We start from the raw sequence: 22503 nt of genomic DNA, 5'->3' as shown, positions 1-22503 counted from the left end.
AATGACCTTGAAATTCTCCCCTGAGAATGAGACCATTGGCAATAAAGCTTGCTGTTTGTACTTTGAATCTGGTCAGACAAGACGGATGGTGTGAGGGCTGATTCTGCAGAGGGCCCAGGCAGATAGGCCTCTTTCACAAGATCTTGCATCACCCCCTTTGTGTGCTGGCATGGGTGATGGGGGACTAGCACTTTGTCCAGTCTATCATTTTACAGGTTCTCTTATCATACACAGTGGACTTTAAACCTCAGATCTCTCATAATTCACTTGGTCAGCAACAGTCTTGGGATACTTTTGGGGTGTTCATGGAGACAAGGGCTCCCTGTTGGACTGTGATTTCTTGGAAGCACCGCAGAAGATCAAGGTTGGCCATGTCAGCCTGAGCTCCAGTGGGATTTGTGCTGTTTGTCATACATCTACGAATGACTCAGCAGCCATCCTCTGCTCTCTTCATAGAGTTAAGAGGCTCTTGTGATTTGACATAACAAAGATTGTCCTGTGGAATACCATTCAAGTCAACTGGTCAAGGCTGGACCCTCAAAAGCTCACTGATGTGGGCTGAAATGACCTCAGTGGTCCAATATCTACACCAAACCCAGTCTCATTCCGCCTTCTTGGAGGATTTTTCTTTTCCCACATTTTGACTAAAGATGGTCTCCTGCTTCTATCAGAAATAGAAGTAGTCTCTTCATCACTCTCCACTCCAAATGTCACATTTGTCCCATATTGGTATCTTTAGCCATTTGTCCCATATTGGTGTCTATCACCCCATATCTGGGTATTCTCTTTCGCCCTTTCACTTAGATTCATCCATCCTGAGATGATGGCTGGTCCCATGGGAAAGGTAGATGGCGAGATGCAGAAAACAGTTGAGAAAAGTTTGGCGACAGTGATCCTGGTGAAGGTCATAGTTGGAGTCTCACTAGCTGTTGGCTTGGTGGAGTTATCACCCTTGATTGAATATGAGACTATTGTCAATAAATCCAGGGGATCAAGGGTGATACATCCTTGAGTGTCAAATGCACTATACAGCTTCAGTCTCTCCAGTCTATGCCAACCTTTCTCTTCATCAAACCCATTAGCTTGTCCCACACATCGAGTCATTCTCTAAGAGGTTTTAGCATTCGATAGACCCAGACATCCCCAAAGGGCTATGTCTTCTTTTTATCACCATTAAAATGGATTTTATTCTCTAATAAATTGTGTGTGTGTGTGTGTGTATTTAAACAAAACATGCACCGCCACCCATTAGATTTGCTCTACCCTTGCTTTCACTGCCATGCTCTTCCATTTGGCAACCTCAGTTCTATTGTCAATGGCCACAGATTTATTTTTGTTTTGTCCTTTCATCTGCTTTGTTCCCTTATAATGCATGTGTCAGTGAAAACAGACAATATTTTTATCCCTCTGGCTTACTTAGCTTTGTATAATACCCACCAGTTCCTTCCATTTTGCTGCAAATGGCAAAATTGTTCTCTTTTTTTAACTGAATATCCATTTTGTACTTATATTATACCTTCTTTATCCACTCATTTATTAAGATTGTTTCAGTAACCACATCTTTTTAAGCATTTTAAGCATTGCATATGGCACAGTAGGGCAAAGATCTTTGCCTTATCAAAGGTAAATATAAGTAAATGTATAAGTAAATCAGTGCAGAGGGTCACCCTGTCTCTTGCCACTCACAAAGTTCTCCACTCTACCTGGTGCTCCCAAAGCTTGGGTTCTACATTCCAGAGAATATTTGCCTCAAATTATTGTGACTGCCTAGGGAATCATCTTTATGCCCTGTGAGAGCATGAACTCTACTTTCCCCACGCTGAACACCCCACCTGGCACAGAATAGGAGATTGACTGTTCCGATGCATCAGGCACAGGTCAAGTTCAGCCTGGCTGCTTAGCACTGCCATTGCCATGGCCTTTCTCAGGGAGCGTGGGCAACCTGCTACCCTCAGCGTGAGCACACAGGGCCATGGCAGGATTGAACGCTGCCACCTGTTTCCTTGTACAGATCCCCTCCCTAGTCAGATTTCTCTGAAACTGGGCTAATGGTAAATGAAGGCAGAAGGTGACTCACTGAATCTTGGTGGGTCTCCACTGCCTCCAGTCTTCATGCTGACTGCAGTGGGATCCAAATGTCTGAAGGGCCAATGCCTGGGATTACTCACAGCCCAACTTGTCCATGGAGTCACCTGCTGAGGTGTGGCTTTGAGAAAAGAACTGATCCTGCACCACCTCTCTCAACCCTCTGTAGCTCCAGTTCCTGGAGCTGTTCCCATGCCAAAGATCACCGATGGTTTATTTACAGTGTGTTGTTTGTGGGCTTGGAACCTGTCCCAAGTCAAGCCCTTGCCTTTCTCTGCCTGCCGCCTTGCCAATTGGAGACAGCCTGGAAATTGATCTAAAAAGATGGCCATGTGGGGGAATAATGTCACTTTCCTGTTTTTAATTATTTAAACACTCAGAACCTTTGCACAGTGGGGAAATGACTATCAGCTCCCCTCTGGGGGTTGCCAGGCTCCTCTTTGGTAAAGCTGTCTCCCTGCTCTGCTTGTCCCTGTGGACGTGATAACAGGGCCTTTTCCATTCTGCCTGGGGACACATCCTGGAACCTGTGCTTCCAAGCACACCTAGTGCCAGGCTCCCAGGTCAGCAGAGCCACCTGTTTCTGGTGACATGGCCCTGCTTGGTGGAGAAAGTGAATGCGACGTGGTGGCTTGAGCACCCGGAGAGCACTGGTGAGTGGCTCGGAAGTTATCTGCAAGCTCATAGGTCAGGTTCTTACACCAGCCTCTCTTCTCAGCTCCTTGCAATCAATGTTGAAAGACTCCTTTGGCCCCATGACTCAACCTTTACCTTTGCTCTGATTTCTTGTGCTAAATAATTGAATGAAAAATGTTTCCACCCCCAGAGCTGCTGTGCAGACTAGTTTACGCAGCAGATGAGAGGTATTGATTGCAGAGAGCACTGGAAAAGACCTGTGTCCAGGTGGTGGGAGACCTGCCCCTACGGAAACAAAGTGAGGGCTGTTTTCATGTGAAACACCATAAACCGTACACCCGGATTGGAGGTGGGATAATAAGGAACCGTTCATTTTGGGTTTTGTTTTTAGAACAAAAGCAGACATATTGCAGATGAACCATCCCCATTCTCAAACGGTCACTTCCATGCAAGCCCTAGTCTAACTTCCTTCATTAAAACTCAGCCTCCTGCTGTGCCCCAAACGCTCTTTTCCTAGTCTGTGTTTTTCACTCCATCATACTATCTAGCCATTCAGATCTGTTGTCAAACTCCCCAATAAAATGCAGCCCAGCAGGAAAGGGTTTTCAGAGCTGTAACCCAGTTTCTCCAGATTCCTGGAAGGATGCCCAATATATAATCAATATCTTAAATTTCTTTTGACTAAATGATTGAATAATCAAAACTTTCTGGAGAATCATTCCTTTTTTTCTTTAAATTCTTTTATACAAGAACTGGGGTACAAGCTAGTGGTGTGTAGAGGGGGGGGTGAGAGCATTCACCAGCGACAGAGTGGGGAAAAGAACAGGTGGATTGAAATCCACTGCTGAGGGGAGCAAAGGGTCAGACAGGAGAGGTCTGCTGGGCCATGTGAGTCACCTCCCTGGCCGGGGATGGAGCTCGTGCTGCAGAGGCTCCATAGTGCTTCATAGTGCTGACACTTAACCCCTGCGCCACTGGGGAGAAGCCTACTCCTCATCCAACAGGTTCTACTTGGAAATGGATAGCAGAGCTCTCTCTATCCCGGGAATTGAACACCTGCTTCCTTCTGCCTGGAGCCTCTGTGTGCGCGTACTCTTGTGTGCTGGTCACTCTTCCATGAAGGAAGGCTTCCTGGCCTTTGTGATTATAAACAACCTTGTGTTTTAATGATGAGGAACATGAGAGCTAATGGCCAGGCATTGTTCTAAGCAATTTACATGGATATGTCGTCCTGCAATCACGGTGACAGCCTCATGAGAGAGATGTCACTGCCATTTACAGATGAGAAGCCACACAGAGGTCATCAAAGAAGTTGACCAAGCAGGTTTTGAACCCAAGCAGAGTGACTCAGTCACATTCTTAGCTGGCACTTCACACGGAGACTGGGGATGTCCTTTATCAGACAAATATCTCCCTGCAGGATAAAGTGCATGTTTGGGCCAAAGGGCACACAGTTTAAATTCTGGTTGAAGGCAATAGGCGCATCTCTTAGGAGACTCTACCAAGCTTATATTTTCATAATTCAAAGCATATGGTGCACTGTTTCATCATCACTAATCTAATGGGTGGGAAAAGGTATTTTATTTGATTTTGCATTTTTTTTAAACCATAAGCAAAGTCAAATGCCTTTTCTGAATTTTAAGTAAACTATTTGTTTGGCTATGAACTTTGTTTGATTGGGTCCTATATTGTTGTTTGTTGACATCGAAGCATTCCCTGTGAGGACTATGAACTCTTTCCCTGTCTGGCATATTTGATACTTTTTCCAGTTTATCTTTGACTTTGTCTTTGGTGCCTTTTCTGCTGTGCAATTTTTTTTTAAATTTTATGTTATCAAACTAGCCAACAGTTTCATTTATAGCTTCTAGGTTTCATTTATAGGTTTAGGTGTCTGTCTTGAATCTTCCCTCTGCCTAAATCATTTTTAAAAAGCTCTCTCATACTTTGATCCCCAACTATTCTCATGGTTTTCACTATTTTATACTTGAGACATTGGTCCATCTTGCACTAGTTGTAGGTGTAAGGCAATAACCAGCTTAGACCTGGGTTCTCTCTGACTGGTTAGCCAATTGTCTCAACACATTTATTGTAGGTAAAAAAAAAAAATCTAATTCTGAAATGCAATTTAGCATGTGATAATACATCCACCATGAATATTTCAGGATTGTTTTATTACATAGGTTTGTCTCTCCGTGACCAAATAAAAACTCCTCTACCTCTATAGTAAGCAAATTTGGTAATGCTTAACTTTCTGCCATCCACCCAATTTGTTATTTTTCAAAAAATTTATGTTTTTGTTTTATTTTTCTGGGTCAATTTTAGAGTTCAGTTTTTTGGCTCACAAGCAGATCTTGCTGGCCTTGATTAGGGCTGCTTTAAATTAGATTAGATACATTTAGGGAGATAGAACCCCTTGACTATTTAGGTGTGTCTCCATTTTTCAAGATTTATGTCACTCAGATCTACTTTCTTAATATAAATTTGACACATTTATTCTTACATACACTGTTATGAATGACAACTTTTCCATTCTTTGCAAATCAGTTATTTGCAAGAAGAAATGGAAAGCTCGTAGCTTTGTGGCTGCAGATTTGGTAATTAGTCAGCTTACTCATGGTATTGAACCATGGAATTGTCTCGTGGTTTCTTATTGCCTCTTATTACCTTAGAATAGATTTTAGGTTTTCCCTCCCAGCTGCTTTTTTTTTTTTAACTGGGAAATATGATTTTTTTTTTAAACCTCAGATATAACGCATATAGTTTTATCTGGGATATAACACTTTTGGTCTTTGAGTCAAAGACCTTAGATACCCCTTAGATAACAGGGGTCACTGAGATTCACTCTTTGGGAAATGATGCTTTTCCACATCAGGCTTTTCTCTGAATGTTTACTTTTGTAAAATAGCATCATTGTTTCAAATAGTGTTATCTGATTTCCTAGAGGAAAACTACCTTTGATGCAGAAGAGCAAATAAATGTAAGAAAATGAAATCCCTTACCTTGGGTGAAAGATCTTGTAATAGGACATATATTTGGTTCACATTCATCACATATTTTTTTAAAGATTTATTTATTTATTTATGCATACAAGAGCTGGGGTACAGGCCAGAGGTGCAAGGTGGTGAGAGGATTCACCAGAGACAAAGTGGGGAACAGAACAGACAGACTGACTGAAAGATACTGCTGAGGGGAGCAGCGGGCGAGACAGGAGAGGTCTGATGGGCCATGTGGGTAGCTCCCTGGCTGGTCGGGGCTCAAACTAGTGCTGCAGAGGCTGCGGATAGCTGCACAATGCTGTGCTTGACCACTTGCGCCACCAGGGAGGCCCACATTCATCACATATGAAGGAAAAGATCAGATCCTTCCAGGCACGCTCATAAAACTATTGGTTTGCAATATGCTGTGGAGCTTTTGCCATTACTTTTGGAATTTGTCTAGAAATATTGACCTTGCAGTTAAGGACTAAGGTAGAGGCCTCCTGGTTGAGTATTTGGAATTTAGGGAAAATGATCATGGAGGATGGGATGGCAATTTAAAAAGCCCAACCAAGAAAGCAAAACTTTCATATACAACCTATTAAGTATTACACAGGTCCCTATGGAGTTATTATGAGTTGTGAAGTCCTGTGACAAAGTCTCTAGGAGAGAGTACGAAATGCAAGATAGAAGACTGTGTTAGCTAATTGGGTGAAGAACTTGAGAACTCTCATCTCCCTTTTAATGAGCTTTCTATCACTGCAGAATGATCCTGTGCTTGCAAGAGAACTGGGAAACCAATTAAGTCCAAATGAGTGTGACACCTTCTATGAGGAAGGGTTGGGTTTTTTAAAAAAGCTTACAGATGCAATTTTTATCTCATTATTGCTTGGAAAATAATTAGTTCTTCAGGCCTAAAAGAAAAGATAATTTGCCTTTTTGTCCCTTGAATTCCAGAAACCCAGGGTTAACAGAATTATTTCTAGACTAGACTCTCTGCCCACTTCATTCTGTGAGGTCCATCCTGTATATTCCTCCAAGCCTAAAGGAGCAGACTAATCCTCAGCGATACTTTTATTGTGTGCTATAAATAAATATATTCTTTTAAACTATCTACCAGTCCTAACCCAATTCCTTGCCAAATCATCGATCCGAGAATACCCAGTCAATTGTAGATGACCAGGACCCAGAACCCCTGACACTGTATAACACAGCTATTCCTCTTTTGGTTACCACTATTGCACTTCTCCTGGTCCCATCCTTTCCCAATAGGATATCACATAGAATTGAGGCCTCCCTGGTGGCGGAAGGGGTTGAGCACAGCACTTTGAAGCAATCCGCAGCCTCTGCAATATAAGTTTGATCCCCAGCCGGCCAGGGCGCAACCCCCATGGCGCAGCAGATCTCTCCTAACTCGACCGCTGCTCCCCTCAGCAGTGTATTTCAGTAATCTGCCTGTTCTGTTCCCCACTCTGTCTCTGGTGAATCCTCTCAACCCCCACACCTCCGGCCTGTACCCCAGTTCTTGTATGCATAAATAAATAAATCTTCAAAAAAAAAAAAAAGAAATGACATAGAATTAGAAATGTCAACTTACAACTCCTTGAGGAGGTTCTGTGTATTGACCAAATCAGAATTATAATATGATTCATATAGGGCACATGATGAGAGATGGCAACTTTCTGCCTTGCTTATTTAAGGACATCTGGAAGTTCTAACAGATTCTAAAGGTTAGAATGGTAACCAAAGCTGCTTAGTCTGTTACTAGTGTAACCCAAAGGTCTGCATCTTCTCAGGCCTCAATTCCTCCCATTCAAATTTCAAAGAATGATATGATGTGGTTGCTAGTCCTCTTTAGTGCTCACATCTTAACTTTAAAAATATATTTGTACATTAGAAAGGAGACAATCAAGATAAAGAAAAGACAGCCTAACAGATTGGAAAAAAATATTTGTGAACCCTTTGTATGATGAGATTCTAATATCCAAAATATGTAAACACTCTTACAACTCAACAAATAAGAGACAAGCCATTTTTAAAAGACAAAGAACTGAAATAGACATTTCTTCACAAAAGAACTACAAATGAACAACTAGCACATAAAAAGATGTGCAACATTAGTAGTCATTAAGGAAATGTAACTGAAACTCACAATGAGATGCCATTTCATACCTACTAAGATGGTTATTATTTTTTTAAATAACAAATGTTACTGAGGATATAGAGATGATGCAGTCATTTTTGGAAAAAGTTTAGTGCTTCCTCACAAAAAATTAAATGTAAAGTTACCGTATAACCCAGCAATTTCACTCCCAGATATATAGACTTAAAATCAGGTATTCAAACAAAACATGTATACTAATGCTCATAGCATGTTCACCATAGGCAAATGGTGGTGGCAGCCCAAACATCTATCAACAGATGAATGGATCACCCCAATGTGATCTAGCCATCCAATGGAATATTATTCAGCCGTAAGCAGGAATGAAGTACTTATTATATAGGATTTCATTTATATGAAATATTCAGAATTGGTATATACATGGAAATAGAAATTAAATTAGTGGTTGCATGGGATTGGGGGAAGGTATATGGGGAGTGACTTCTTAATAGTTATGTGGTTTCCTTTAGGGGGTGATGAAAGGTAATGGTTGTACAACATTGTGAATATAGTAAATGCTCTTGGCATTTGTAAATCTCCCACTTCTGGACTCTGTGACTAGAAGTGCTGAAGAATTGGCCTACCGTGTCCTGGGTAAACCAGGTGTGTTTTGTTTTTCACATGCCAGACTCTAGTGCTGAAGCCAATAGCTCAAGTTGAGATTTCATAGAAATCCAGTATTCTAGATTTTCTGGAGGGAAATGGCCGTCTGGGCTCACATTACTACATGGTGACAATCAGCTGGGGTTTGGCAGGTGCTGCTTTTAGACCAACTGTGAATTCTCTCCCTATCTCCCTCCCTAGCCTCCCCTTCCCCTGCCCCCAGCCCTGACCCTCTCTCTTTTTTTTTAAGATTTATTTATTTATACAAAAACCAGGGTACAGGCCAGATGTGCAGGAGGGTGAGAGGATTCACCAGAGACAGAGTGGGGAACAGAAGGCAGACTGACTGAAATACACTGCTGAGGGGAGCAGCCGTGCCGGGATCTGCGGTGCCATGTGGGTAGCTCCGCAGCCGGCCGGGATCGAACCCCCATTGCAGAGGCTGCGAACAGTTTCACAGCGCTGCACCCAACACCTGCACCACCAGGGAGGTCCCCCTAACCCTCTCTTTCACCTCCTTAACCTCCCTCTCCTCCCTCCTGCCAGCTACTGAGTTACTGGCTCTCCTTTTCCCCCATTCTGCAAGGTCTAAATTTCACCGCTTTTGAAGACATTGTTTGCAAAACCTTCTATTAAAATGTAAATCTACCTTCCTATATGAAGAGGTCCACAGTCCTCAGCGCCACCATGTACTCTCATAGCTGCCCCCTCCCACCTTGGTATCCCCCTTGGAGATGATTCCAGATGCCAGCTCTCAATTCGAGGATGGGAGGAGGATAGAGGGAAAAACCCCAGGTCAAAAAATCCTACCAGATGGGTGGCAGTGTCCCAGGCTGAGGGGAGGGGTCACGCAGCAGGCCTCTCCTCCCTTTGGCACCTCTGCCTGCTCTGTCAATTTCACAATTTTCCCTGGAGCAACCCCCTTTCCTGCCTGGGTTGGGGTGGCTGGCCTGAGACCAGGGTCCTGTGTGGCTGGCTCTTGAACACTTTTGGCTCGCTGGAGTGCCACTTCAGCATACAAGTTCAGGTGAGGCTGGATTCCACCCCCTACCTGCCCCCAGAACTCTGGCAAGTGGTCACAATAGTAACAATAGCGCAGTGCTGTTAAGTAACCTAGCACCTGTGAGGCCTCGCTTTTGTTTGTGCTTTGTCTCCTTTTTCTTACTCTAAACACAATGTGGAAGGAACCAAGGGATGGTGGGCTTTCACCCCAGTCTTGGGAAATTCCGCTTTCCTCCATAAAATGGAAAGGGACTACTCCAAAGTCAGGTAGTAACCAGTCACGGGGAGAAATATGATGAGAGTGCTTAGGCTTTCTTGTGACTATTCCCATCCACATAAAATTCCTAGGGTTTGTAGAATCCTTTGTTACGGTGGAATGGTCTGTTCCAGATGCCAGCTAGTGCCAGAGTCCCAAAACTCTAATGGCAACCATAATCTTGATCTGATTAAGATTTATTGGACTTGCTTTGCTCTCTTGATTTTGACTGAGACTATTTGGCCTCCTCTCGGAGATGTGGTTCCGTAGGACATTGCCGTTAACTCTACTCTGAAAAACAGAAATTCTGACCTTCCCCTGCTGTCACCTGGAACGTGCCAGATTTCTCTCCTCGAATCTGTGGCTAACCTCTGTAAGGAAAAAGTGAGTTGTGGCTTTGGTGATGTTGAAAGGACAAGCAGTAGGGGGAAAAGGTGAGTGGATTGGGACAAGTCACTTTTGACCCTAAGAAGCTTCTTATCTGCTCAGTGCTACTTGGGGTCACTGGTTAGGTTCAATTAGGTGATCCATACAAACAAGCCCACCCAGTGCCTGGAGGTCAGGGCTCACCTGCCTGCTGCTGTTACTACTCTCAGTGGGGAAGTGGGGGTGGGAAGAGGTGGCTTCAGCAAGAGTTAAGTTCCTTGGACCTGCCCAAATACTACTAGAGTCTGAAACTGAACTTGGCTGGAAACTATAAGTAATTGGGGTGGGGAGAAATGTCTTGGTTGCTTTCAGTTCTTTGAGCTCTCTCCCTGGCGGAAATCTTTAATGCTTACCTGTTGCACGTGCGGAATCCATCTCCAGCTCCCTTCCCATGCGCCTAAATTCCTGTCCATTAAAAATGGTTCCTCTGTGCACCCCAGAGGAGAGGGCATTGGACCTCAAAGATGTGATGCTGTTGAGCACTAAAACCCTGATGCTTCAAAAAATAAAGCAAAAAAGCAAGCCACTTCCGGCTGGCAGGAAACATTCTCTCTGCAGAATGCTTTATTTCTAAATCTGTGGTGTCACCTCACCAGAGATTTCCTCTTTAGTTTGGTTTCTACTCAGGAAATCCAGCCGGAAGAGTCCTTCCTGACCGGGTACCCTAGGCAGGGGCAGCTCTCCAGAGCGCCCTCCTCTGACTGGCAGCTTATGTTGGCTCCAGAGGGCTTTGGCTTTGTGGGTCACAAACCAAAGGGCAGTGCTTCTCCAAATTGTCTATTGGGGAAATGATTAACCTGTTCCCTTTGATCCTGTCCTCTTTGGGGGGGACAGTTAAGTAACAGTTAAGGACAGTTAAGACAGTTAAGGGACAAGGGTGGGGAATTCGTTCTATTATTTTCAACACGGCTAAGGTCAACAGTGGAAGATGTTCTGATGCTGAAGAGATCCCACCTTGGCTATTTGGAGGGTTAGAAGCCAGAAGATGTGTGCGTGTGCATGTGCATGTGCGTGTGCATGTATGTGTGTGTGTCCTTTTGTAAGCAGAACTGTTGAGTAAAAATATAGCCATTTCCTCTAACTTTCTTTTTCCTTTTTTTTTTTAAAGATCTGAATTTCCTGCTGCTATTCACAAAGATGCTTTTTATCTTTAACTTCTTGTTTTCCCCACTTCCAACACCGGCACTGATCTGCCTGCTCGTCGTGGGAGTTTCCATCTTCCTGTGGCTCATCAACAGACCTCCACCAGTCTTTCCTGTCATTGATCTGAACAACCAGTCAGTGGGAATCGAGGTAACTTGCCCATCACCTTTTTAGTGTGTTAACCTTGATCGAACACAAATTGTCTTTCAAGAACTTGGGATACCTCATGGAGGGGTGGTGGCTGTAGCATGCATGGGAAAGTAAGCTTTTTACATTCCCAATCAAAAGAAAATCTACAAATTTAAACTTCTATTAACAGAACATTTTTCTTTGTTAAAAAATGAAACCACAGCTAGGTCTTATGATACCAGCGATCTAGGTCAGGGGTTGGTAAACCCTGGTGGGCGAAAGATACCTTTGTGTGTGTGTGTGTGTGTGTGTGCAACTAGTAAGGATGGTGTATTTATTTGTTTGGTTGTTAGTTTTCTTACATTGTTGTTCATTTTTGTACAATATTAGTTTCTCTGCTCAGGTGTAGTTCCCATAAATCTCCCACCACAAGGGATGGTGTGTTTAAAGGAATGTATAAAAAAAAAGGGGGGGAGACAAATTGTGTTCAGAGAGTCCAAAGTATTTACTATCTAGACTTTAACAAAAGTTTGCTGTCATATGATCTAGATGACTGAGTCAGTATTTTATGGGTGAGAGAACATTTTCATCAGGATGCCTGGTGTCTGAGAATAGTAAAGAAGTGATTTCCTGGTATTAAAATTCAGCTTTCTGTTAATATTCATTCTTAAAAATGCTAAAAGTTGAACTAGGCTTTCCCCTCTCAATTCCTTACTTTTGGTACATCCCTCAGCTTCTTAGATCTCTGGGCAAAGGGGAAGCTCTAGGAATATTCTCTATCAGTTCTCATTGTCAACCTTTTTCAGAGAAAAAAAGCATTCCTGTCCTTTGCAGGATAACTCCTTGCATTCTTTTTTTATGATCTTTCCTCTGCTTACTCCAAGGTACCTACACTCTCCCCACCCCCTATATTTTGGTATGTTCACATGTTCATTTTCTTCATTGGCATCTTCCTATCTGATCCCTCTGCTTCAGGCTACTTTTTCCCTTCGATCATTCCTTTTTCCACCAGAGTTCTTGAAAAGTAGTCTGTTGTGATTTCCATTTCTGATCTTCAGCCCACAAGACCTGACATTTTATTATTTCCTCCAAACTTCTATGGGTCATTCATATTCTACCTTTTAAATTCAGTGACTGCTCCCTTCAGTTTTCCTCTCAAATGACCTGAGACTTCTTTCTTAAAAGTCCTCCTTTGCCTCTCTTGATAGTCTTCACTGAGATTTCTTCCTAATTCTAAGACAGTCTTTCTTTGTCACTTAGAGTTCTTTCCCCCCCTCTTCCTAGAGTTTCATTCTCACCATCCCTTGATTCTGCCAAAGCAGGGGTTAGCAAATATATCCTGTAAGAAACAGACAGTAAATAGTTTGGACTTTGCAAGCTCATAGGCTCTGTTGCAACTAACTCAGTTTTACTGTTGTAGCATGAAAGCACTAGACAACATGTAAATGAATGAGCGTGCCTCTTCCAATAAAACTTTATTTATAAAAGCAGGTCAGACTTGACCCCAGATCATAGTTTGTTATTCCTTGCTCTAACTCCTCACAGCTAAGAAAACCCTTCCCCTCCTGTGACTTGTACCTAAAGGCTCAGATCCCCAAATCTGACCTTCTAAGTTCCAATCCACCTCAGTGACCTTCAAGTACCCAAGCTCAACAAGTAACTTTGTTGCATATCTTTTCTCTGTGTGCATGTGCACATATGCACACACACACACACACACACACACACACACACACCCTTTCCAGTTTTCCCTCCTGCTCTCTGTTAAATTCATCTTTTCTTATCTCTTTGCCTAAAGTTGAGTCTGAATCATCTTTCATTCTTCTCCTTCCTCACTTCATCTTTGTAAATGAACAGCAAGACCCTATCTTCCTTTGGTAGATAAGGAGCAGTTTTTTGATACCTTGATTTAATGTGAGATGTCTTAATTCTCTTCACCAAGTCAGATCTCTTGCTATTGCCTCATGTGTCACACTGTACTTTTATACTACTCATTTTCACAGTAATCTACATTTTTGAATGCTTGTTTAATTGATGCATATTCTTCTTTAGACTTTGCTGAGGTTGGACCACACCTCTGGTTCCTGCCGTAGCTCCAGGATCCACCTCAGGGTCTGGTCCTACATTTCCAGCTGACATTTCTAGTCACATCCCTCGCTGCTCCCTGCATCTCAAATACCCTGTTCTCTAGCTGCCCACCAGATTCTAGAGGTATTTTCTTGTCTTTATGACTTTATTAAGTCTATTCCTTCACTCTGGATTTTTCTTCTTTTTCCTCCCTTCTACCAAATCATGTCTTTTTTGGTAAATACTTGCTTACCTTCAAAGTCTCTGTTGAAATATCACTTCTCTGTAGCCTTTCTATTCAATACAGAAATGATTGCTTCATTTATTCCTAAAATGAGTTATTTTATCACGTCATCTACAGCATACTGTCATAGCTCTTCTCACCTTATCCCTACTCCAAAAACTAGTTTACAAGGTACTCATGGCAACAATTTTGTCCGAGCCCCTTTTGCATGTACAATATTTGCAGGGCCTGGAACATAGTACATTTTGATAGATGTTGAAACTTGAAACAATTTTTTTAATTATTTAAAGGTATACTATTACCTCTCCTGCATGTTTAAGTGGTGTGTGTGTATGTGTGTGTGTATTCTTGGGGTAGGGGGTTGGGGGAGATATGCTGAAAACACACTATGACAGTTTCTAGATGGTTGGATTATGGATCACATTTTCCTGAAGACTTCTATATATGTCTACATTTTCCAAAATTTCTGTGATGTATAGTTACTGTTTTGAGATTTAAAAATCTGATTGACTGACTAGTGATCTCAATGGGTTAGCATATATGTTTTCTGCAATCCATAAGGGCTTGGAAGGAATGTGGAGAGGCTCACGCTTGACCTAAACTTGATCTTGTGTCTTAGGGAGGAGCAAGGAGGGGTGCTCACCAGAAGAACAATGACCTACTAAGTTACTACTACTCAGATGCCAAGACAGTGTATGAAATCTTCCAAAGAGGACTTAATGTATCTGGTAAGCTTGACGGTCTAGCCTTTCTCGCCTGTAGGAAGATCAAGGCAGGGTCTTGTTCCGTTTCTCCTCTTCCCTGTCTCCCTTCTAAACCCCCAGCTGGGGCCTCCCCAGTGGCACAGCGGTTGACCGCTGGGTTGTGAAGCTGCCCAGAGTCTCTGCAGCACCGGTTCGATCCCCAGCCGCTGGCGAGGGTCCCACATGGCGCGCAGACCTCTCCTGCCGCCCGCTGCTCCCCTCAGCAGTGTACCTCGGTCCTTCTGCCTGCTCTGCTCCCCGCTCTGGCTCTGGTGAATTCTCTCACCCTCCCGCGCTTCTGACTGTACCCAGTGCTTGTATAAATAAATAATCTTTAAAAAAATAAATAAAACCCCAGCTGTTTAAATGTGATGGTCCTAGTTGAATCACAACCTACAAAGTAGAATGAACATTAGTACAGTATCAGGATGGGTAGTAGAAACAAACAGGGCAGGGCCTCCCCAGTGGCGCAGTGGGTTAAGCACAGCTCTGTGAAGCTGTCCGCAGCCTCAGCAGTGCAGGTTCAATTCCTGGTCAGCCAGGGAGATACCCACATGGAGGGGCAGGCCTGTCATGTCTCGCCCATTGCTCCCTTCAGCAGTGTCTTTGGTCCATCTGCCTGTTCTGCTCCCTGCTCTGTCTCTGGTGAATCTTCTTACCCTCCCGTGTTTCTGCCCTGTATCCCAGCTCTTGAATAAATAAATAAATCTTTAAAAAAAAAAAAAAAGGAAAAAAGAAACAAACAGGGCAGACTTGGGTTTGAAATCTAATTCTTCCATTACCAGCTGTGGGACCTTGTATAAGACCCCTTGCCTCTCTGAATCAGTTCCTCACTTATTATAAATGCAATTCCCTGCATTTATGGATGCAGAATCAGCATTAAAGCTATCTGACTTCTTACCTTGTCTTTGATCCCAGTACCACCCTACTCACATATGCTGCTGCTCTAGGCATCACAGAAGGCAATTTTTTTTTGCACTTTCTTAGAAACACCACGAGGTTTTGGTAGATTGATTTTGAACATGTCCACTTTCATCATTTATCATGCATCATCAAAGCAGCTTTAGGTACACAGTTGCCTTTCAAAACGATTTCACTTACAGCTCTCCCTACATCATTTTTCTTTTTTCTGTCTAGATAGTGTCTGTGTGACTTCTTACCTCTTCCTTCCCTTCTCCCTGTAAAGAATGACTATGACAGTATCCAGTAGCCAGCAGCAGTTGTGTGCTAACTATGCACTAGGTACTGCATATACATTGTCTATTTAATATTCCCTCAACCTTAGGAATTAGCTATTGTCACTCTCATCTTCAAAAATGAGGACACAGACTGTAAGGTCAGGAATGGACACTGAGCAGGTTTTCTGATCCAGCAGACCGGGTAAAGGAGGAGTCAGAGTCCTCAATGGTTTTTGCAGGTTTTTATTGGGATTTACCCGGTACACAGCAGGCAGGAGTGCTGGGGGGCCGGGAGGCTGGCAGGCCTCCCAGCCCCCAGCAAGTCTTCACTCTATCTGGGCCCTCCGGGGTTCTCTACTTCTTTCTCAGCTTCTCTTTTGGTTTCTCTTTTGGCTTCTGCTGGCATCTCCGTGACGCCGCCCTTAAAAGCACAGTCTTAGCCCAGGTGAATCCCATCTACCTATGCCCACACCCTACTCCAGGTGCCCGCCATCAGGCATGCATTCAGGACCACAAGGATCCATCATCTATCCTGATGGCGGGAGGGCAGAAAAGCCTGACATTTTCTTTACCCTATACAGACTGAGATGTTCAAGAATATTCTGGTGATGGCAGAACTAGAAAATGTTGCCGCTGATACTAAAAATCTATCTGATCACATAGTCTATTTTAGGTCAATTCTGGTGTGCTTTTTTCCCTCCAGACAATGAAAGATTTATTGTAAGGAAGTTTTATCAGAAGGTTCCAAATGGGACTATACTTAGTATTTCTAGCTCCAAATCAGCACATATTTAGACTTGCATGTGAATAATAACACCTACCACCAATGAATCATTAGTTTCCTTACTTATTGGGCTACTTAAAGTAGTATATGGGATTTTCTATGTTTCAGTTTTTTTCAGTGAGCCTGTGTTACCATGATTAGAATTCATGCATGTGATATGTATCATATAAGATACTACATTTAAAAATGTTTTTCAATACTAAGAACTATACAGATAAGGTTAAGGTGGCGTCTCATGGAAGCAAGTGTGAGAAATCTGGTCTGGCTCTTTCCACAAATGATGCTTCCGGTCCTATCTGGGATTGACTACATCAGCCCTTACATAAACTTTTAAACTAACCAGCAGATCGTCAATGCTGAGAATCAGCTGTGGGTGATTCTCAGAATCACGCCCTAGCTCCACCTTGTTTCACTGAACGAGAATTCCAGATAGTGAAACCTAAACATCAGAGTCTTTACCAAAACTTCCACTCTGCTCAGATTAGGGCAGCAGTTTTGCTGAGACGCTGTTAATGGGTGACTTCTTTGATGGCCACACCTTCGAACAGGAGATCTGAGTTGAAGAAATTTTAATCAAAGGCCAGGCTGTTACTTGTCAGTGCTTTGACTAATCAGGCTGAAGCTGATTAGGGCAAAGTTTAATGAGATTCATGGGTGCCCCATTGGGGCAATTATTTGACTTATTCCTTGACCATGAGTCTCTACTGGCATTTTTCCAATAGGAAAGTGATAAGGAAGATGCAGTGTGGTTTTTCCATATTCATGGCTCAACCTTTTACTAATGGAGCTTGAAGAAGCTGTCCCTGTCCTTCATGATCCTTAGTTCCGTGGCGGTCACAATGGTTTGGAAGAACAAATGAGCTAATGTGCAGAGCATGGGATAAGCATTGCATCATGGTAGCGATCGCTGGTGAGCGGTGTTAGCAGAAACAAGCCCAGATAGAGCAGTGGTTGGAGCAGCGGGTGAAGATCCAGCAGAGTAGGACTCACAAGAAAGTGAGTCTGAGACTTGACATCTTGAGCTTTCATGCAGCTGTTTCAGCAAGAAGGAAAATTACTAACATTTCCTCTGAACAGTTTCCTTGTTCATTTTTTATATCTCTAAAATCAGGGTGGCTACTATCTCTTTCCTGCTTTCTTTCCTTTTTGCTCAATCACGTTGTCTGGAAGTTCACTTATTTACCTCTAAATTCCTAGTAACCCTCTCTCTTAACGCTTCCTTTTGGCAAGACCTGAATTCCTCTTAGCAATTTGGCTCGATTTGCTTTATAAAATTTCCTTCCCTTCTGCTTTGCTATTTATAATTCAGGCTCACTCTGGCTTAGAGGTCCCGGCTTCTCAGCCTGTTAGTTGTGCCTTTGCCTGATACACAACTTCCGAGGCTTCTGTGACTGAGATTACTATTCATTCTAGTAAGTGGCTGTTCCCAGACTTATTCTAATTTTAAATACGTCTGAATAATTTTGTTGTTCAGAAGTGGACGTCTTCTGTTGCCAAGCATCAGACACAATTACAAGAAAATTGAGGGCCTCCCCGGTGGCGCAGCGGTTGAGCGCTGGGTTGCGAAGCTGCCCGCAGCCTCTGCAGAGCAAGTTCGATCCCCGGCTGCTCCCCGGCCACCAGAGGAGGGTCCCACATGGCGCGCAGACCTCTCCTGCCGCCCGCTGCTCCCCTCAGCAGTGTACTTCGGTCCTTCTGCCTGCTCTGCTCCCCGCTCTGGCTCTGGTGAATTCTCTCACCCTCCCGCACTTCTGACTGTACCCAGTGCATGTATAAACAAAACAAAAACAAACAAACAAATAAATAAATAAAATAAAACATGCCTCTAAAAAAAAAAAAAAAAATTACAAGAAAATTGAAGGCAACGTATGGGTGGGTGCATGCACTCACCTGTGTGTGTACGTGGGTGCACACGTGTGTGTGTTCTCAGGTCCTATAAGCCTCATAAATGGGCAAAGTACTTTAGCAGATGACTCATGAGAGTACATAAAACTTAATCACAGAAAAGATCCCACTTTACAAGCTGTTAAAGAAACGTCAACTAAAGCGAAATTTTTTAAACCTCTCAAATCAGCAGACTTTAAAAATATACATTACTTGATGTCTGCGATTTGATATTTGCTGGTGGGGGGAAAGTAAATAGCCACAAAGGCTCCCAGTTACCCCAAACCAAAGCTGTCTTGGCACACCCCATCCCCTGGCCCTTCCCTCCCCCCGACCCCTCTCTGTTATTTCCCTTAAGGGATTCTATTCTTAGAAAATGTTTTAAATTTGAAATGATTGACTTGAAGATATTTATCAGCGCTTTATTTATGGTCTCAAACTTGGGAGCAACTTAAATACCCTCAATGAGATAAATTCAGCTATGGTAGAACCTTTAATGGTTGGCCATAAAAAGGTCATTGAAATCTCTATAGAGATGAAATAGTATCATGGGAATGTTTATATCAAATAGGGGGAGGAAGCAGAATACCAAACCATATGTGTGTATTTATAGGACCATCATAATCCTATAAAATTATACAATGAAACGCTGAAAATTAATCTGTGTTAAATTAACAATAGTGTTTATGTGATAAGATTATTGATGACTCATATTTTGATTTGTTTTTATATTTTTATGAGCATAGATTTCTTTTATTACAGGGAAGCTTAATCCAAGATTATTCAATACTAGCTGTTTCTGTTTGCTGTGGACAGTTACTAGTTCATGTCATGTGGACTAGTTTGTACTCAGGGCTTTCTCTGAATGCCTGTTACCATGGTGTCCATACATTCCCACCAGTGCTCAGTAGCATTTCCTTAATGTTTCAAGGTAGTTTATAAGACTCTCTCTCCTTTGAGAACTTACTACTTGCTGACTTTGAATTTCTTTAGCATATAAAAGATTCATATTCTTACTAGATTTATCCTTTATGTTGTATCTCTTCCTAATCTCCTTTTACTGACTCTGGTCCAAAAGATTTGCAACTGGAGCTGATTTTCTTTTAATGTTATATTTTCAGACAATGGACCTTGCTTGGGATATAGAAAACCAAACCAGCCCTACAAATGGCTGTCCTACAAGCAGGTAAGTCAGGCCCATCGTATTATATAAATTCTTTTGCTAATGTGATTTCCTGAGCTAATTTGGCCTCTTTGGATCTTGGCTGCTTTTTAAAAGTTCTCTCTTTCATAGGTGTCTGATCGAGCAGAATACCTGGGCTCTTGTCTCTTGCATAAAGGATATAAGCCATCACCAGACCAGAATGTTGGCATCTTTGCCCAGAATAGACCAGAGGTAACCATGTTGAAGTTAACTCAAAGAAATGAATCAGGGCTAAGTGTAAGGATTGTAAGCCCAACCCCTAATTCAGCTTTCTGATGCTTGCTGATGACTCACCAAAGTTACCTAAAGATTTCATATTCTTTGAATATTCTTCCTCCGTAAAGAATCACAGCTAAGGATATCCTTAATTTCTTGGTGAATGTCTAGCACTCTACATCAGGTGACTGGGCTTCTCTGACCTTCCAGCCTGTTTTGGGTCATTTTAAGTCAGTCTGTTGTGTGAAGAAAATAAGGGAGTTCTGAGTGACAGGAAAATGAGAGCTTGATGGTGTCATAGGGAAGGTTGTGTTTACATTAGAATTGGAATTTTCACATTGTGCTTAAACTGATAAACCAAGGACTCATTGCTGCTAAGACTGGCCATAGTCATCTTTCCACATCAAGGTGAAAGTAGATTTTAGACATTAAGATAACTGTAATTTATTTCATCTCCAAGTTCAAGTTAAGTTATCAGACCATTGGGTCTCAGAGAAAGTTTTCACATGCTTCAGAAAGCTGGATAATTAAAAAATAAATAAAAAAAATAAAAATAAAAAAAAAAAAAGAAAGCTGGATGACATATACTCACCAAAGCCAGTTGCTTTACTGAAAATCTGAGAGGGCACTGCTGTACTTTTTGGATAATATATATATTCCATCATTGTTACACTGGTCTCAATAAAGAGATAGCCTTAAATGTAGTTTAGGAAGTCAATATCAAACCTAGTGTTTTCATTTGTCATGGCTACCATAATAAAGAGCACAGACTGGGTGACTTAAACACCAGACTTTAATTTTATTATAGTTCCAGAGGCTGGAAGTCCAAGGTCAATGTGTTGGCAGATTTGGTTTTTAGTGAGGTCTCTCTCTATTGCTACACATGGCTGGCTGTCACTATGTCTTCTTGTGACCTTCTCTCTGTCATCCTCAGATTTCTTCCTCCTCTTATGAAGACTCTAGTCATAATTGCAGAGGGGCCCCAATTTGTGACCGCATTCAGCCTAATCACCTCCTTAAAGGTTCTATCTCCAAATGCAGTCATTTGGGGATGAGAGCTTCAACACAAATACATGAATCAGGGACACACGATTCAGTCCATAACACCTAAATTGACATTTAGCTTCCACCATTAGATTCTGAGCCACCTTTCCAATTGACATCCTATCTCTCTTCATGCTTCCTGCTGCCTATACATACTGATGTCATGTTAGCTTGTCTTCATTTGTTTCCTTCTTCCTGAATGCTTCTCTGCCTCTACCACCACAGCCAAATCTTACCAGTGCTTCAAAGCACTGCCCAGTTCCCATCATTTTCCCCAAACAGTCCCAGATGGCTTTAGCCAACCCCTAAAAGTGATTTTTGCCTCCTTAAAGCTCCCTAATGCTTTCCATAGCACTTATGGATCATTGATAAGATTTATCATCCTACCTTTATATTGGGTTTTCTCTGCCCCTATCTTATCTCATTTATTTGTGGCATCAGCGCTGGCAGTCCCTATGTCCTCATAGTGATTATTTCTTAATGCAAAGGTCCCCAGGAAGCATTTATTGGGTGAATGACTGGATCAATACTGTTCCTTTTCAAAGTGTTCTCTAGTCCTTACTTGAACTTCTCTCCAAACAGTGGATCATCTCTGAGTTGGCCTGTTACACGTACTCCATGGTAGCTGTCCCCCTGTATGACACTTTGGGAGCAGAAGCCATAGTATACATTGTCAACAAAGGTAAAACTTTGCAATTACATTATAACTTGATTCTTTCTGAATGCTGAGTAATTTCTTCAATATCTGCTTTTATTAGTAGGTTTGGAAAGCAGTGACCTAAAAAATGCCCAAAGTCCTTCTTGTCCTATATTATTTAGAACATAATTCATAGGGAAGTTACCAACCCCCATGAAGCAGGGATATGACAGATAGAAGGTTCAATGAAAGGCTTTAAGGTAGCAGAGTATGCCAACATCATTTAGAGCTTAGACTATTTACTTTAAACAGGTCAAACTCTTAAACTGGTCAAAAGTCCTTTTATTTGACTAAATCACTGTGAAGCTACTGGCTTAATTTTCTATTATATAAATCCAAGCCAGTACAATTAACCAGCTGAGTTAATTGCTGAGTCTTTTTTTTTTTTTTTTAGATTTATTTATTTATTTATACAAGCACTGGGTACAGTCAGAAGCGCAGGAGGGTGAGAGAATTCATCAGAGCCAGAGCCGGGAACAGAACAGGCAGACTGACGAAGCACACTGCTGAGGGGAGCAGCGGGCGGCAGGAGAGGTCTGCGCACCATGTGGGACCCTTGCCCAGTAGCCGGGATTGAACCGGTGCTGCAGAGGCTACAGGCAGCTTCACAACCCGGTGCTCAACCTCTGCGCCACCGGGGAGGCCCTCATGCTGAGTCTTTAGAGAAAAATGACTATTGTTAGGGAAACAAGTCCAAGTTCATAGGGCAGGTAATGATCTTTCACATATTCAAGATATTACTTTCCACCACAGAATTGGTCAGCAGAGTGAATAGAGCCATTTGAACTATAGACAAAATCAGAAGTTTCGTATTTGTGCCAGCAGTGTCAAAGCAAATAGTACAATGAATCATCAATGCTTTATTAAAATTCTTTTTGCCCTTCTGCTTTCTTCTCCCCTCCCCAAAAGCAAACACACTGACAGGACACACCCAGGATCCGAATTTGTTGTCCGCACTCTTTTTCTTCCTTTTTTAAACACAAGCAAAATCCCAAAGTCCTTACAGTGACCTATGGGTCCTGTACT

At 42.4% G+C, this 22503-nt stretch overlaps 1 protein-coding gene across 5 annotated transcripts in view; it reads left to right on the top strand.

The window, feature by feature from the left end:
• Positions 1-22503, top strand: part of ACSL5 (acyl-CoA synthetase long chain family member 5) — a 43901-nt gene that overhangs the window by 5011 nt on the left and 16387 nt on the right. For 2 of the 5 annotated variants that reach the window (XM_037496511.2, XM_037496510.2), the window contains exons 2-6: positions 11253-11437; positions 14347-14455; positions 19438-19502; positions 19611-19712; positions 21363-21462. In XM_037496511.2, coding sequence (XP_037352408.1) covers positions 11282-11437; positions 14347-14455; positions 19438-19502; positions 19611-19712; positions 21363-21462 — 532 coding nt within the window. In that variant the 5' untranslated portion in view covers positions 11253-11281. Of the gene's footprint in view, positions 1-9607; positions 9730-10116; positions 10153-11005; positions 11115-11252; positions 11438-14346; positions 14456-19437; positions 19503-19610; positions 19713-21362; positions 21463-22503 lie in introns of those variants that run through there. The other 3 variants (XM_037496507.2, XM_037496509.2, XM_037496508.2) reach the window with 3 other exon arrangements.

Source organism: Talpa occidentalis, unplaced genomic scaffold (genome assembly GCF_014898055.3).
Source record: "Talpa occidentalis isolate TD23 unplaced genomic scaffold, MPIMG_talOcc4v2.1 talOcc4.8, whole genome shotgun sequence".
Lineage (NCBI taxonomy): Eukaryota > Metazoa > Chordata > Mammalia > Eulipotyphla > Talpidae > Talpa > Talpa occidentalis.
This window is presented reverse-complemented; position numbering and strand designations above follow the sequence as displayed.